General features: G+C 58.3%; 1 protein-coding gene across 1 annotated transcript; it reads left to right on the forward strand.

Moving 5' to 3' along the window:
* Nucleotides 1-10833: 10833 nt before the first annotated feature.
* Nucleotides 10834-11769, forward strand: LOC138062743 (olfactory receptor 14J1-like). Its single transcript, XM_068921750.1, has one exon. The coding sequence runs from the start codon at nt 10834-10836 to the stop codon at nt 11767-11769; it is 936 nt and encodes a 311-aa protein (XP_068777851.1).
* The last annotated feature ends 3745 nt before the right edge of the window (nt 11770-15514 follow it).

A 15514-nucleotide genomic window follows, 5' to 3' on the forward strand; every position in this document is an offset into this window, starting at 1 on the left:
TGCCTCCTGCTGCCCTATCAGCCACTCCAAAAGACAGGACCTCACGGCCACCTTCCCAGCCGTCTGCCCGCCACTGCCCTGACACAAGCCCCTGACACACAAGTGACCTCACAATGACTTCCTCAGACATCAGCCAAATGCTCACCTCCCAGATGCTCCGGCCAACGTCACCTCCAAAGCACGCGTCCCAGCCGTGCACCTGCTGCTGCCCCAGCAACTGCTCAGCCAGAAGACACCTCACCAGCACCTCCCCAGCCACACGCCTCCTGCTAGCCAATCACGTAACCCTTGCAGAAGGGACCTTACAGACAACACGCCAGCCTTGTTCCTGCAGCTGGCCTCTCAGCTCCTCAGCCCCAAGGGACCTCAGAATCAGCAGCCGAGCCACGGGGCCCCTGCTGGCCTCTCAGCTACCGACAAAGAACTGATTGGGCAGTGGTGATTTTCTGGCCCAGCTCTCGCAGACACTAGGGACCTCGTGGCTGTTGCCCCCTGCAGCTGCCCCTGCTCTCCCCAAGGCTGAGACACCTCCTGAACGGTCTCCCTCACTCACCCTGGCGCCTCACACTGCTCCTAGTGCAGCAAAACACCCAGGACGGATCGGTTCCTGCCCCAAGAGAAGATCACCTTCTGCCCAGCCAGTACCCGCACCGAGCCCGTGAAGCTCAGGAATTGGAGAAAGGCCTGCAAGGGATTCCTGGCAACATTTCCTAAGGGGCCGATTGTGTGGGAGCAGCGACCATGAAGCGGAAGACAGCGGTGTCTTGTTTCCCAGGCAGAGCAAGAAGCCTTCCCGCAACTCCAAAGGCCACTTCCTGCCCCAAGGAGGGACTGAACCAAGCCAGCACATCCCCTACACATCAAGGACAACAAGCACTCTCTGGTTTGGGGCCCTGACAGTTTGGGACGTGGGGAAGGACTGAGGCGAGGGCATCTCAGCTGGGGACACCAGCAGAGGCAGCACTCAGCAGCTCTTCCCCCTGGCCCGCCAGCAGGGCTAATGACAACGGCAAGGGGAGGACGGGCCCTTCCCCAGCCTCCAAGGCTCTTAGGAAAGCCAAACAGCTGCCACGCTCAGAGCTGCTCTGCCAACACCCTTCAGGCTGCTTCCAGGGCCACAGGTCTCAGGGCCCAGCAAAAGTCACGGAGCACCACCAACGGCCAGGCCACGGCGTGCCGCGTGGGCACAGCCTCTCTCGGAGCCCTCCGACAGGCAGTTTTTCCGAGCAGAAGCGACCATGGGCAAGGGCCCCAAAACGCACCAAGACCCACTCTCCAACCCTTCCGCTTGCTTCTAGTCCTCCACAGCTTTTCCACAGGCACTTCCTCTGAACATCCCGGCTCGCCCCGGAGCCTGCTCCCTTCCCACCTCCACAAAGCAGAGGGCAAGTGCTCTCCCAGGAGGCGCATCACGCCAGCTCTTGCCTATCTATCTGCTTTGCTTCCCGTGCCCTCAAGGCCCTCACCCCACAGGCCTCCCTACTGAGGGGCCCTTTGGGGCTTCAAGGAAGGAGGACAAAACTCTTTGGCAACACTCCCCCTCTCTCGGGCCGTGCTCAGAGAGCTCACCAATGACCACACGGCTGCACACAGACACACTCAGCAGCACGGACAGGGCCAGTGCACCAGCCTTAGACAAGCACACTTCCAACCAGGGAAACGGCACAAGGCTTCTGCTGCTCTCCAGCATTTGCCTTGCCCCGGCTCAGCAAGGCCGGGGATTTCTCTGCCAAGCAAAGCCTCGAGCCAAGCCAGCAGCTTTCAGCAGTGCGAGTGCCACATGGAAAAGCCAGCGCAGGCTCTGCCTCCAGGGTCCCCCCCCTGGCATGGCCCAGGAAGAGCCCGAGAGCACCAGCTAAGCCACCCACTGAAGGAGCTGGGCGTGTGGCAGAGCCAAGCTGGTTTGTCCTCACGTCTGGTGCCAGGAGCTCTCCTCCAAAGCAGCACCAGGCAGCAGCCTGCAGCTAGGACCACTTCCCTCTCTTCTCTTAGCAAGCACTTGAGCCCCTAGTGCTCCACTCTTTGGCCCCTGCATTGCTCAGGCCTGCAAGGACACGACCCCATCACGGCGTCAGCAGGCAGCAGTCCGAAAAACAAGAGTGGTCACAATGCAAAGGCTCTAGGACTCTCCCCACCTCCCAAAAAAGGAGTGGCAACTCTCCAAGCGCTCAGGGAGAAAACACCAAGGGGAAAGGGCTTCCAGCGCTCAGCGTCCACAATGCCTGCCCACAAGCCGGCAGGCTGCTTGGAGGACGCCTGTGCTCACCACCACTCCCTTGGCTCCAGAGACTCGCAGCAATGCCCCTAGAGCTCCGTGGGGCTCCTCACACCCACCCAAACCTCAGGCCAACACCACCACCTTCCCCGCGTCAGCACCTCACCACACCACACCTCGCACACTCCTGCCTGCCCAAGGGGGCTCTCTCGCTGCCCTGCTGCAGCACCCAGAGCTCACCCTGCAGCGGGACGGTGCAGGAACTTGCCGAGACGGCAGCTGGAAGGAAGAGAGGCCGGGGCTGCGCATCCCTTGCAGGCCACCCTTGCCTTGCCTTCCCTCCTCCAAGGCACTCCTTGTCCAGGGAGATTTGGCACAGGGAGCCATCAGCCACCCTTCAGAGTCCTCTCCCAAGAACACACCTGCCCCTCTCCCAAGAACACCTCTCCACAAGGCCTTCACTCCTCCAAACACCTTCCAGCACGCTAACGCCCAGCCATGAACGAGCACCTCCCACGACCTCCTGCTCCTTCAGCCAACACTGCTGCAAGACCAAAGCTCTCCCCACAAAAAGCAACCGAGAGGAAAGGAGGACAAAGCATGCCTCGTACAGCTCTCAGAGCAAGCAGAAGCACTCCCTGCACTTTTGGGTGGGTCCTGGCTGCAGAGCCTGGCAAGAGCGGAGGAAACTGCAGGCGTGAAGCTGAGCGGGCAGAAGGCAGCCGGCTGCCAGCGTGCCTGGCTCATGGGGCCACCAGGGCAGCCGGGGCCCCAGCACACAAGGCACCTGCTCACCTCGCAGCGCTCCCCACCTCCCCAGCCTCATGGCACTCCCCACGCACAGCACTGCTCTCTCCACACGTCTCCTCCCGCACCCAGAACCAACACCCTGGGGCCACCGCCTCTCCCCACCACACGCCACCCAACTTCTGGCACACACCTCACCCCCACCCTGCGCCTCACACACGGTGGACAGCCAGCACGCCCCTCTGCAGCAGGCACACACAGGCCACACCACCACACAGGCCAGCAGCCAGGACACCCCCCCTCAAATGCCCCAAATCACACCCAGGCCCACTCTCCAGCCCTTCTGTTTCCTTCTAGTCCTCCAAGAGGCAGCAACAAGCACTTCCTCTGAACATCCACTCCCACCTCTGCTCCTGCTCCCTTCCCACCTCCACCAATCCAAGGGCAGAAAGAGCATTCCCATCTTGCAGACAAATCTCGGCCAAACCACACTGTACCGCCCAGCGCAGCTGCTTGGGGCCGGCCAGCACATCTGGATTGCAGGACAGCTCCCCTGGGGCCCAGGCACCTCTGTCCTATGGTCCTAACCCCGTGGCAGCTCCTGGAGGAGAGCAGCCCCACACGGCCAGGGCCAGCATGGGAACACACCTACACACCCACTCACTCCCACTCCTGCTCTCCTCCTTTGCTCCCGCTGCACTTATAAGTGTCTTTAACCCACGTGCTGGACTGTGATGGGCTGACAGAGACATCCGGCAACCCAACACAACCCTCCTCCTCTTGTCAGCCAGTAGCAGGGCAGCACTGGGGGCGATGCCATGGCAACATTGCAGACACATGACCCAGCAGGCAGCTCCGTCCTCCCACCATCGTTGGTGGTGGGTCTGGTGCCATGCTGAGGGCTGTTACAAGGGGAAGGTTTCATGTGCTCTGTGGGCATTTCCAGCAGGCTCTTGAGATCCCCCTGGGATCTGGTGGACATTGCAGCCTCTGGGAGCCAGGACCCCTTTCCTGCCAGAGCCAGACCCCAAGGGGGGACCCACTTCCAGGGAAACTTGGTCCTGAATTTCCTCCCACCCTACCAGGAGGGGATGGAGCCAGCCCCACAGGAGCCTCGGGGCTCAGGACAGCCCCAGCCCCAGGACCCAGCACTCCTGCCTGCCCCATTGTGCCCTGAGCCAGACGGGACCCTCCAGCAGGGCTCTTGTGGCCGCCCCCAGCCCTGTCCAGACACCCCCACAGCCCAGGACCCACAGGTGTCTTTGCATTTCACAGTCTCTGTGCGACACCTCAGGAAGGAGTTCCTCAATCCCTTACCCTTGGTGGAGAGCTGCAGGAGCACTGGAAAGCTAGTATCCGTGGTGTGGGCTAATGTTCTTGGTCCAGCAGTCTCCATCTCGTTTGGCCCCTTTCCTTCGGCTCGCCTCTCCCTCCAGGGAAAAAGGACTCTCTTGTCTCCTGTCTCGTCCCCCACAATTCCTCTCCAATGTGTCCCTGCTCTTGTGCCTGTTGGTGAGGAGCCCCAGTGCAGCCCCACTGCCTCCTGTCCTCCCTCCTTGCTGGGGAGTAGCTCTGAAGGGCAGCAGTGGGGAGTGTGTGAGCCGTGCCCTGGCCTTGCAGGGAAGTGAGGGCTCTCCCATGGCACCGGGGAGAGACCTCTCTGTGATGCGGCACGTCCCCCTGTGACCTCAGCCCGTGTCATCTCTGGGCTCAGTAGGTCACCGCCATGGAGATGGCACAGCCAGGGAGAGAGCAGAGAGATTTCCCTCCATGTTCTGCAAAGCAATCACCTGCCCTCCCCACAGTTAGTTTCCAAAACTGGCTGATAACTCCTTCAGGAACGTGACCAGATGGTGACAAAGGCTGTGAAAAATCTAAGATGGGGCACGGCAGAGGTCACTTCTGTGCCCCTGCACCAACAGGTCTCTGCACAGGGCAGACCTGTGTGGGAAGCTGGGGTTTGGGGCTATGTTAGGGGTTTGGCACTTGTTAAAGATGGGATCAAAGTCATGTGAGGTCAAACAGCACAAAAGGGTGGCCATGGGCTGCGATGCTTTGGCGAGCCTCAAGACAGGTTTCTCCCGTGGGTCACTCTTCTTGTCAAAGGAGGATGTAGGACAGGATGGGACAGGACGCAGCCTTCCTCCTTCAGGCACCAAAGCAGGCTCTTTGTTTTGAAAAGGCCTCAGCAAGGTTTCTCAGTCTGCGGTGCTTAGGAGAGAGATGAGATGCCAGAAAAGAGCAACTAGGCCCTTAACACGCATCATCCAGAGGGCTTTACGTGGGACCCTGGTGCTTCCCATGTTCCATAACCATGGGCAAGGCTGGGGAGCAAATTTGGGGCAGTGTTCTCATTTCCCATGAATGTTGTCCAGGCTGAGCCTGGGAAAAGCCATTTCCCACCTCTGGAGCTCAGCTGGTCCTTGGGCTTTTCTGCATCACCTCAGGGTAGTGCTTCTTGCTTCTCCCCTGGCTACAGTCCCTGGCACCCTGGTTCCCCCCCCCCCCCCAGCACCCTGGCTTTCGCGGGGGGCTGTACAGCACCTAGTGCCCTGGATCTCCCACAGTTTTGCTCCTGGGCTTCTCAGCACAAGCACACACACTGCAGGGCTGCTGTCCAGGCTCCGGTGCAGAGCCTGGAAGGCAGTGCAATGCCTCAGGACCTGCACCTTGGCTCATTCAGAAGTGTGTGAGGTGACCAGCTCCCAGCTGTGCAGCTGCTGGAGTTTGACAACATCCCTACAACCAGCCTTCCTTGTCTCGGAATAGTCTCAGGGTGACTCTTGCAGAAGGGAGGCTCCAGCCCCCTTGAAGACTGTCAGAGAGGTGGCTTTCCAAGTCCCTGCCAAAAGGAGGCCAGACCACAGAGAACAGAGGCAGCAAACAGAGGCAGCAGCTGGTGCAGCAGTGTGTGGGCTCTGCTTAGAACTTCTGAGGACCTTGTTGGAAGTTGTAGGGCGGGGGGCACTTTCTAGGGACCCCGAGGAACTAGAGGGTGTTTGCTGCTAACAGGCAAGGAGAGCTAGGCAAGGACAACTACAGGAGGCCTTAACTTCTCCTGGGAGCAGCTCTAGCTAGGTGGAGCTGCCGCCAATGAGCTCTGTTGGTTGCCCCTGAGGAGAGGGAGTTGGGGCCTTTGCTCCTTGATTCGGGTGGGTCAAGCACCCTGTGAGTCAGTGCTAGGCAGAGGCCTATAGAAGAGCCAGGCCTGGAGTGCAGCTCCTGGAGTGTAGTGAAGAGAGGCTGCAGTCTGCACAGCAGGGTGCAAGAAGGCACCTTTGTTTCCAATCCTAGTAGTGTATGCTTGCTCAGATATGGTCATGTCATGCTGGAGAGGACATTCCCCAGTAGCTGCTGGAGTCGCTGCCTCAGCTGTGTCAGAAGCTTGGACGCAGAGAGACCCTCTGCCAGCAGATGCAGCTCTACAGGGGTGAGGGTGCAGGGGGTGCTTGGGGCCTCTTGGTGAGGCCTGGGCTGGCAGTCAGCTCTCCTGCAGCAGGTGTGCTGTTGTGGACGAGTTGTGTCATCAGGGGAAGTTCCACCTGAATCTGAGGGAAACCTTCTTGCCTGTGAGAGTGACAGAGCCCTGGCAGAGGTTGCCCAGAGAGGGTGTGGAGTCTCCTTGCCTGGAGAGATTCAAAACCCACCTGGACACGATGCTGTGCAATGTGCCCTTCCCACACAGGGCCTCCTCCTCCTCCTCACCTTCCCTGGTGGTGTTTCCTGAAGACCTTGTACTCTGCCATTGAAAGACTCCAGCCATGCGAGTGACCCCACCCCATCTCAATTATTCCAAGCATGTGGCAATGCTGTGACAGCTTGGGCATCTCCGTTTGCTCCTGGCTGTGACCCAGGTTGCATATGCCTGCATATAGTTGGAGTTCAGCACCTCAGCTGTGGCGTGGACAGAAGATTTCTCACACAGAAACATGTTCCCAAGGAGCTTATGTAGGCAAAGGCTTTGACTGCAAGGGGTGACATGCTGGCATGGATAGCAGGTGGCAATGTGATTGGGGAAGGAGGTTCCCACTAAGAGAGCAAACCCTGCAGTGCCCAAGGCCAGGGAGAAACAGAGCTGAGCTGTGCAGGAATGGCAGGAGAGGGGTTTGCTTCCTGAGCTGCCTCTGCAGCACCTTGGGGGCCTGTGACAGAGGTGAAGCGATCTCCAGGAAGGAGAAGGTGCCACTAAAGAAGTCCCAGGGCCTGTGATCCAGCCACCCAGAGGACATCACTAGCCCAGTGCTGGTTCACATCATGTGGAAGGGTGAGAAGGGGTTCAGGGGCAGGAGAGCCAGAAGGGTTGGAGAATGCAGACACTAGAGGGTTGGAGAGTGCAGACACTAGAGCTGAGACCTCGAGGTGATGTGCCTCCCATTTATACAGCACGTTTGAATGCAGGCAGGATGGAATTGGCATAAAGGTAGTGGTAGGATTCCTTTGTCTGGACACAGGTAGGAAACGTGAGATGCCCTGGGGCACCTTGTCCAGCAAGCACTGAAAAGGAGTCACGGTTTCCCTGTAGGCGACATGTTGTGTCTGCTAGAGACATGTGGCTGTGATGGACACCCGAGGCATCTGAGATATGGCCGTGCCAGCCCATGTTGAGGTCATGAAATCAAGTGTCGGCACTGAATGACATGAGCTGTTGGTAACACTGGGATCTGGATATGTCTCAGCTTCCTCGTGAGTGCGTGCCTAGCGGTATTAGGTACCTCGGGTCATTAGAGTTGGCCAAGGAAATTCCCCACCTGGCCCCCACCTGATGCTCTAGTGGTATGCAGGCCTCAGAGTGGCTCCATCAGAGCAAGGAGACACTGGCACATGCCTTGGATCTTCCTGTCTCTTCCTCTGTCTCTTCCAATGTCTCCAGGTGTTTGTGTGTGGGCAACTGACTCCCACCCTCCACCTCCAGGGATAATAACAGAAGCTTAGGCAAGCAACTCATATGCAGACATCTCTGTTGGGCACACTTCAGGTTGGGCAAGGGGAATCCCACCTCCTGTGTGTTTGTGGAGTTCATAGGAGGGATCTGAATCCCACTCCAGCCTCTGGGCTTCCAAACCAGCATGTGATGCCCAGATGGACTCATCTGAATCAATATGTGAACGATGTGTCAATGAACTCCCCTCCTGTCCCCTTCTAGGTGTCCTGCCTAGGTAAAAGAAGGCAATGGGGACGTGCAGAGTGGGACATTTCCACCACAGAGAGTTATCCTCTGATGAAATAAACTGCAATGTTGGAATCAGTCTCTGTCCACTCCTTAGCAGAGGACGCTAGGTGATTATTTTAGTCTACCTCAGTGGATATTTCCCGGGAGGAAGAAGCACAAGGGGCAGAGAAATTCACAACTGCAGCTGTGTCCCCACTCCTGAGTGGGGCCAGGCTCCTGGGAGAGAGGGAGCTGGTGGCACCGTGGCAGCAGTGCCCATGTGCCCAGCTGTGTGCAGCAGCAGCTCCTCTGCCAAGAGCAGCAGGGCTCCGGGCACTGCCAGCTGCTGCTGACCGGAGCTGCGAGAAGGCAGAGAGAAGTGAAAGGCAGTGTGGAGTGGGAGGAAAGCTGACAGTTCATTGTGGAAGACATCTTCCCAGCCCTTAACACGGTGAGTGTCTGGCTGCAGGGCAATGCTGCTGAGGTTGCTGGAGCCCTCTCCTGAACCCAGCCCCTCACAGGGCTGATTGGTTTTTTAAGGATTGCTCTCCCGGTTCCTCTAGTGCATGGGAGGAGGAGATGCTTCAGAGCAGGGATTCCCTGCTAAATCATCACTGGGACAGGGTGCTCTGCTACGTTCTCCCAGGGACAGCTGCATGGAGGTGAGGCCTGGGTGTGCACCAAGGTCTGTGCAGGTCCTCTATAATTCAGAGCAGTGTCCCTGCACCCCGAGGGTGCTGTGCGCCCAGCGCAGTGTCTCTGCCACCTGCGAGGGTCAGCCCTCCGCCTGCCCAGGGAGCTCCCCACAGTGCTGCAGGGAGAAGCTCTGGGTGGAAGGAGTGACCCCCAGCAGGGCAGGTTCATTCTGCTCCTGGGAGGGTGCTGCGTGCGTCAGGGTCAGGGCTGCTCACAGCTCTAGCGCACCCTCAGGGCATGTCTGGAGGGGACTTTCCAAGAGGACACTCAGGGCAGGCTTACCTGTGAGGGGCGGGGGGCACTCTCCTGAGTTTCTGCTTTTGTGTTGTGCCTGTGGCAGGGCACAAATCCAGAAGGATGCTGCAGGTTTAGAGGACTGAAGGAGAGATGTGCAGGGTTACTGTCTGCAGGGATCCCCGAAAGTTCCTTCAGGCATCTGTTTACCTGCAGGCAGCAGCAATCTCCCCTTTGCAGCTCGCATCATCCTCATCATGCTTCGTCTGCCCTGCTCCTTCGGTCCTGCCAACACAGAGATGCCCCTGGGCAGTGCCCTCCTGCCGGGAGGTTTGTGCAGGGCAGAGGTGAACGGCCAGCGGGTGGGATGGGGTCTGTGAGCCCTGACAGCGGAGCGATGTGGGGACAGAGGAAGAGCTGCCAGTGGGGACAGCTCCAGGCAGCTGAGAGGTGGTCAGGGAATGGCAGGAAAGTGCCCCCAGAAACTCTGTGGTAGGCTGGACTCAGGCAGCTGTCTTGTGGTCCTCCATCGTAGATGCCTTCCTCTGAGCAAGCCCCCCTCTTCTCCTCTCCCACCCAACAGCACCCTCCCGCTGCTCTGAGGGTGAAGGCCTCCAGGGGAGGAGTCACCTCCTCTGCAGACAGACTGCCAGGAAGCAGAGCTGCCTCTCTGCTGCCACCTGCCCCTTTCCCAGGGCAAGGCAGAGGGGCTGAGAACGACTGCCCTGGCAGGACCCCCGAGGTGGGAGGCGCAGTCTGGGGAAGGTGCCCGTCTGTCTCTCTCTGTCCTGCCTGGGCAGCAGGGTCACAGCCATTCTCCTCCTTTCCCTACCTCTCCTTTCTGCTCTGGTACTTGCTGTCCGCTGGCGGTTCAGCTACAAATCCAGACACCCACCCTGCGGCCCTTCATGGGAGCGAGGTGCCCGAGGCCCCTTCGAGCCCCATGGTGCTGGGCAATGCAGTCGGAGGGGCTGGGGAAGGAGCTGCCTCTCCCTTCCGGAGACCCCCGGGTCGGGACACATGACTGTCTCCTTCGGGAGCCATTTCCAGAAGCTCAGGAGGTGCTAATGCCACCAAGGGCTCCTGAGCAGCTCCGTATGTGAAAGAGAGCAGAGGAAGAACTGTGCTTTGAAACCAGCCGCCCTTGATCTCCTCAGAGTCCAGTGTCTTTTCTAGAGAAACCTGTGGGTGAAATCATGCTCTGGGTAACACCAGTGCGAGCCCAGGGCAGCTGGGAACAAGGCTGATGGACTCAGCAGCACTCCTGACTCTGCACTAAGCAGCAGAGAGCCCATTTGCCTCTCTGGTCTTTGCAATGTTCATGCCTGCAGCAACACAGATATCTGTCCCTGCAAAGAACGCTCCCCAGATGTGATGATGGAATCTAAAAATCTCCACACCAAATAATTATACAAAGAAGCAAAACCTCCCTCCTGCAGCCCAAGCTCTTTAGAACTGTGTGTGAGGATATTAACAGCCCTTTTCCATTAAAGGTGGACATCCTTATACACCAGTAGCGAAAACCAGAGCTATCACAAACCAATTCCATCCACCCACTGGTCTAGATTAGGACAGGCCCCTGCTCCTCACTCAGCTGGAGCTGAAGCTGAGGAGATGAACGAACGTCTTCCTGAGGAGAAAAGAAATCTGTCTGTCTTGTGTTTCTGTGTGGGTGGGTGGTTGTGGGGGGGAATTGTATATGAAAAATGGAAACGTTTTCTCAGAGAAAACTATTCTAAGTTGTCACTGTCTTTTCTTCCTCAGACAGCACACCTGTGCCCCAAAGGAGAAAATGTCCAACAGGAGCTTCCTCAACGGGTTCCTCCTCGTGGCGTTGGCGGACACACGGGAGCTGCAGCTCTTGAACTTCGCACTCTTCCTGGGCATCTACCTGGCTGCCCTCCTGGCCAACGGACTCATCATCACCGCCGTAGCCTGCGACCACCGCCTCCACACCCCCATGTACTTCTTCCTCCTCCACCTCGCCCTCCTCGACCTGGCCTCCATCTCTACCACTGTCCCCAAATCCATGGCCAACTCCCTGAGGGACACCAGGACCATTTCCTACTTGGGATGTGCTGCCCAGGTCTTTTGCTTTGTCTTCTTATTTCCAACTGGGTATTCTCTCCTCACAGTCATGGCCTATGACCGCTTTGTTGCCATCTGCAGACCCCTGCACTACGGGACCCTCCTGGGCACCAGAACTTGTGTCAGGATGGCAGCAGCCGCCTGGGCCAGTGGTTTTCTCCATGCTGTGCTGCACACTGTGAACACATTTTCCATCCCTCTCTGCCAAGGCAATGTCCTTGACCAGTTCTTCTGTGAGATTCCCCAGATCCTCAAGCTCTCCTGCTCAGACTTCTACCTCAGGGAAGTCGGGCTTATTGTGCTTGGTCTTTTTTCATTCCTTGGGTGTTTCATTTTCATTGTGCTGTCCTACGTGCAGATCTTCAGAGCTGTGCTGAGGATGCCCTCTGAGCAGGGAAGGCACAAAGCCTTCTCCATGTGCCTCCCGCACCTGGCTGTCGTCTCCTTGCTTGTCAGCACTGTCCTCTTTGCCCACCTGAAGCCCCCCTCCATGTCCTCCCCAGCTCTGGATCTGGTGGTGGCTGTTGTGTACTCGGTGGTGCCTCCAGCAGTGAACCCCCTCCTCTACAGCATGAGGAACAAGGAGCTCCAGGAGGCCCTGAGAAAACTGGTTATACAGGTGCAACGTAAGCACCGATAACTCTCCCATGCATGCCCATTCATCATTCCCAGGGCATTTGGCATCAGGGCTCTGTGTGGTGCATTTATTTCTTTCTAACTTTCTCTTTCTTACTTTACTTTCTCGTAAACTGCAAAGAAGTTTTGTTCATGTTGCTTCTCAGGGATCTCTCGTTTGAAGCCAACCCAGAGACTGTGTTGAAGCAAGAAGCCAGGTTCCCCCTTCATCAGCAGAGATGGGGAAACCTCAGAGCCCCCTAGTTTGAGCTCCCTCGGATGCCCCCAGTGCAATGAGGGGAGTTTCCCTTTGCAGGGTCCCTTTTGGCACTGACACCAAGGGAGCTCAGGGGCACAGAGTCAGGCTCCGATGAGTACAGGCGGGGTGAGACCATGGGTGCCATGTCCATTAGGAGAGCTCAGCTCCACCGACCACAGTCAGGGTGTGATCTCACACCCCTCTTTTGGAAGAGTGGCAGCTGGTTGTCACCGCAAGCTGATCCCTTCCCTCTACAGAGCTCCAACACTACAAGTGGAGGAGGAATGAAGGGAGGGGAGTCAGGCAGCAGCTTGTGAGGACAGATCCTGTGCTTGAAAGTATCATCCCCCCCACTGCCATGGCAGGCATTCCCTCACTGCAGCCTTCCTGTAGAAGCTTTAGCTTTCTTGGAGACACATCCCCTCACAGCAGCAGGGTTTCTTTTTTGGAGGCTGTGCTCTTCATCTCCACGCTGTCCTTCTGTACCCTCTTCTGTGTATATGGCCCGGGAGTTCTCATAACTGGGTGGTGGTAGGGTTGTGTTTCCATGGGCATGAGCCCTGTGCCTACAGGCAGGACCAGGCACTGGGCACCCTTGTGCCAGATCTGGCCTCCACAATAACATGTCTCTAATAAAAGGGGATCTCCCTTGTGACGTGCCTTGAGGTCTGTCTCTTCCTCAGAAGCTGGAGTCAAAAATATGCCCAAGGGACTGCACCAGAGAAGGGCTTGCTGCTCTGTTTGTGAACTCCATGGGATGAGCTCAGAGTCCCCGGGTCATCCATTAGGGATTGGGGGCTGGATTTGAGGTTCATCTGCTGGTTACCAGTGGAGATGAGGAATGATCTCTGAATTACCTGCCCAGGGCTGTACCTCAGGTGTCAGGGCTGATGAGAGCTGCCCATGGTTGTGGAGGGGAATCTCCAGGAGATCCCCAGGAGAGCTCAGGGGATGTCCAGGCACAGTGTGTGCCTGGGGTGGGCAGTGAGAGGAGCCTCCCAAAATCAAGGATGGTCCACAGTGGAGTAACCAGAAGGTAAAGCAGTAAATCCAGGTATGCTTGGGGAAACGAGGGCTCTGCAGTCCCCAGAGAGGCAGAGGGGACCCAGGAGGTGTAGGGAAGGGGGACAGGAGAGTGATTCCTGCACCCTCAGTGAAACACCACAGGCTGGACACCACAGTGCACACCTCAAACACATCTCCTGCCATGGGCAACACCCTGGGGGTCACTCTGAGCACCATTGATGAGCACAGACACAGGGCAGTAGTGTCAGTGGTGGTGATCCCTGTCCAATGGGGCTTGCTTCCCACCCCGACCTGCTCTTCCAGGGCCAAGTCAGGAGTCACCTGATGGCCCCACAGCCACACAGTCTGCTCACCCTGCAGAGCAGCACCGCCAGCCTGGGGCCCTATGGGGTGCACAGGGTGGGGGGTGTAGGATCAGTTAGGCAAGCACGGACACACTGACCTGGGGAAAGGCTCTCTGGGGAGCAGGGACGTCCCAGGAGAAAAGCAGGGCAGCAGTCAGAGAGAGAAAATGAGAACGAGAAACAGGTTTCTCTGGGCACCAGCTCGGGGCAGGTGGCCCTGTCCCCGGGGCAGCAGGAGGTGCCGGAGGGGCTGCAGAGCCAGGGCTGTCGTGGTGTGCTGGGCAGTGGGGTGGGCATGGAGGGGGTGCAGGCAGCCAGGGAGGGGGATCTTGTGGGCACAAGAGCAGGGGAGACAGAGAGTGACCAGCCTCATTGTGGGGCCTCGTCCCCTTTTCCGGAGAGCTGCTCCCCTTGTCCTTGGGCCGTGCTGGCATTACACTGTGGACATGCCTGTGCCTGGCCCTGCACCTCTGGGGTCCATGCACTGACCGTGTCCCCGTCCTGCTGACCTGGCTGCCCATCTCTTGCTGTGACCTGCCTGCTCACTACAGCCAAGAAAGCCTTGGTAAGGGGTGAGGGGACCCGAGCAGATCCTCAGGAGCTTGTAGGTACAAAAGGTGACCGTACAACCTCAGCAGAAACTCTTTCCTGACAGCCAATGGGAAGGTGAGAGGAGAGCTTTGGATCTGGACCCTTAGCCAGGGAACGCTGCATGCAGAGTCAGAGCTGGATGAAAAAGGGAGCTCAGCCACTTGGGGGTTTGATACTATGCTGCCTATTTGGGAGAATCACAGACTCACAGAATCGTTTAGGTTGGAAGGGACCTCTGGAGATCATCTCGTCCAACCTCCCTGCTCAAGCAGGGACCTCTAGAGCATATTTCCCCAGATCACATCCAGATGGGTTTTGAATATCTCCAGCGAAGGAGACTCCACTACCTCTATGGGCAACCTGTTCCAGTGCTTTGTCACCCTCACAGTCAAGAAGTGTTTTCTCAGGTTCAGGTGGAACTTCCTGTGGTTCAGTTTCTGCCCATTGCCTCTTGTCCTGTTGCTGGGCACCACGGAGAAGAGGCTGGCCTCATCCTCTCGACACTCCCCCTTCAGATAAGAGGATTTACTGTGCTACAGCTCGAGTGCTTCTGCACCATTGGTGATGGGATTGCTGCTCCAAAGAGTATGTTGTAGGGAGCAGCAAGAGTGGGGCTGCTCCGGGTGGGAAGGGCAGCCAGGAGCCGAGGGTGCCAGCAAGGCCGGCAGGGCAGTGCCCCACCAATGAGAGGTGCCGTCCCACCATGCCTAGACAGGAGGAGCGGAGCAGGTTTGGGGATGGTAACTACGATAAGGCACAGTCCAGCGATGGCCGGACAAGAGTGGAGGGCTCCAACCAGCCCTGCTTTGTGTGGGAGGCTGCACTGGAGACCTCCAGAGGTCCCTTCCCACCACAACTCCTCTGTGAGACCATGAATTCTTGCTCCTCAGCCTCTGCTCCAGCACAGCTGACCTGGGGATGAGAGCACCTAGGGCAGGGCAGAACAAGTCCAGCTGGGAGAGCATCATGGGGAAGATCTAAAGGTCCCTGGCTCAGCCCTGGACTTGGAAAACTCCATCATTCACCCCAAGAGGCTCTGAATGACTCTTCCACCCTGCCCTCTGCCCTTTCCCATCAGCCCAAGTGGAGTCCAGCATGGCCTGGGGTCTCTCTTCCCCACGGGGACGAGAAGGAGAGGGAGGGCCTTCACCAGCCCCACACTGCCCTTTCCACCCGTGGCCTTGGCACCTGTGTGTGCCTGGCTCTGCCCACTTGCCTTCCCCACACTCCCGGCTGCACTGGAAGCCCATCCACATCCCGGCGCTCCCACCCTCAAGCTGCCGTCCACCCCGAACCTGGAGGCCGGCCGCCCACAAAGGCATCACCTGGCCAGTGCCCCGGCCGTGCAGCCGAGGGCAGGGGTCTTCGCCCCAAGTCCCCTGCTCCTGCCCTGCTGCCGGCACCACTGCTGCTGTGGCCAGGTCAAAGGCTGCTGCGCCAGACGGCCCCGGGGCCCGAGGCAGCTCCAGCTGCCTGCAGGGCTGCGCTGGAGCCGGTGAGGAGCGGGCTGCAGTGGGGCTGGCAGCGCCAGGGTGGGTGGGCAGAGGGCA

The sequence above is a fragment of the Struthio camelus genome, chromosome 29, assembly GCF_040807025.1.
Source record: "Struthio camelus isolate bStrCam1 chromosome 29, bStrCam1.hap1, whole genome shotgun sequence".
NCBI classification, from domain to species: Eukaryota; Metazoa; Chordata; class Aves; order Struthioniformes; family Struthionidae; genus Struthio; species Struthio camelus.

Excerpts from the sequence above, each read along its gene's own strand:
- LOC138062743 (XM_068921750.1), top strand. The coding sequence starts at position 10,834 with ATGTCCAACAGGAGCTTCCTCAACGGGTTCCTCCTCGTGGCGTTGGCG.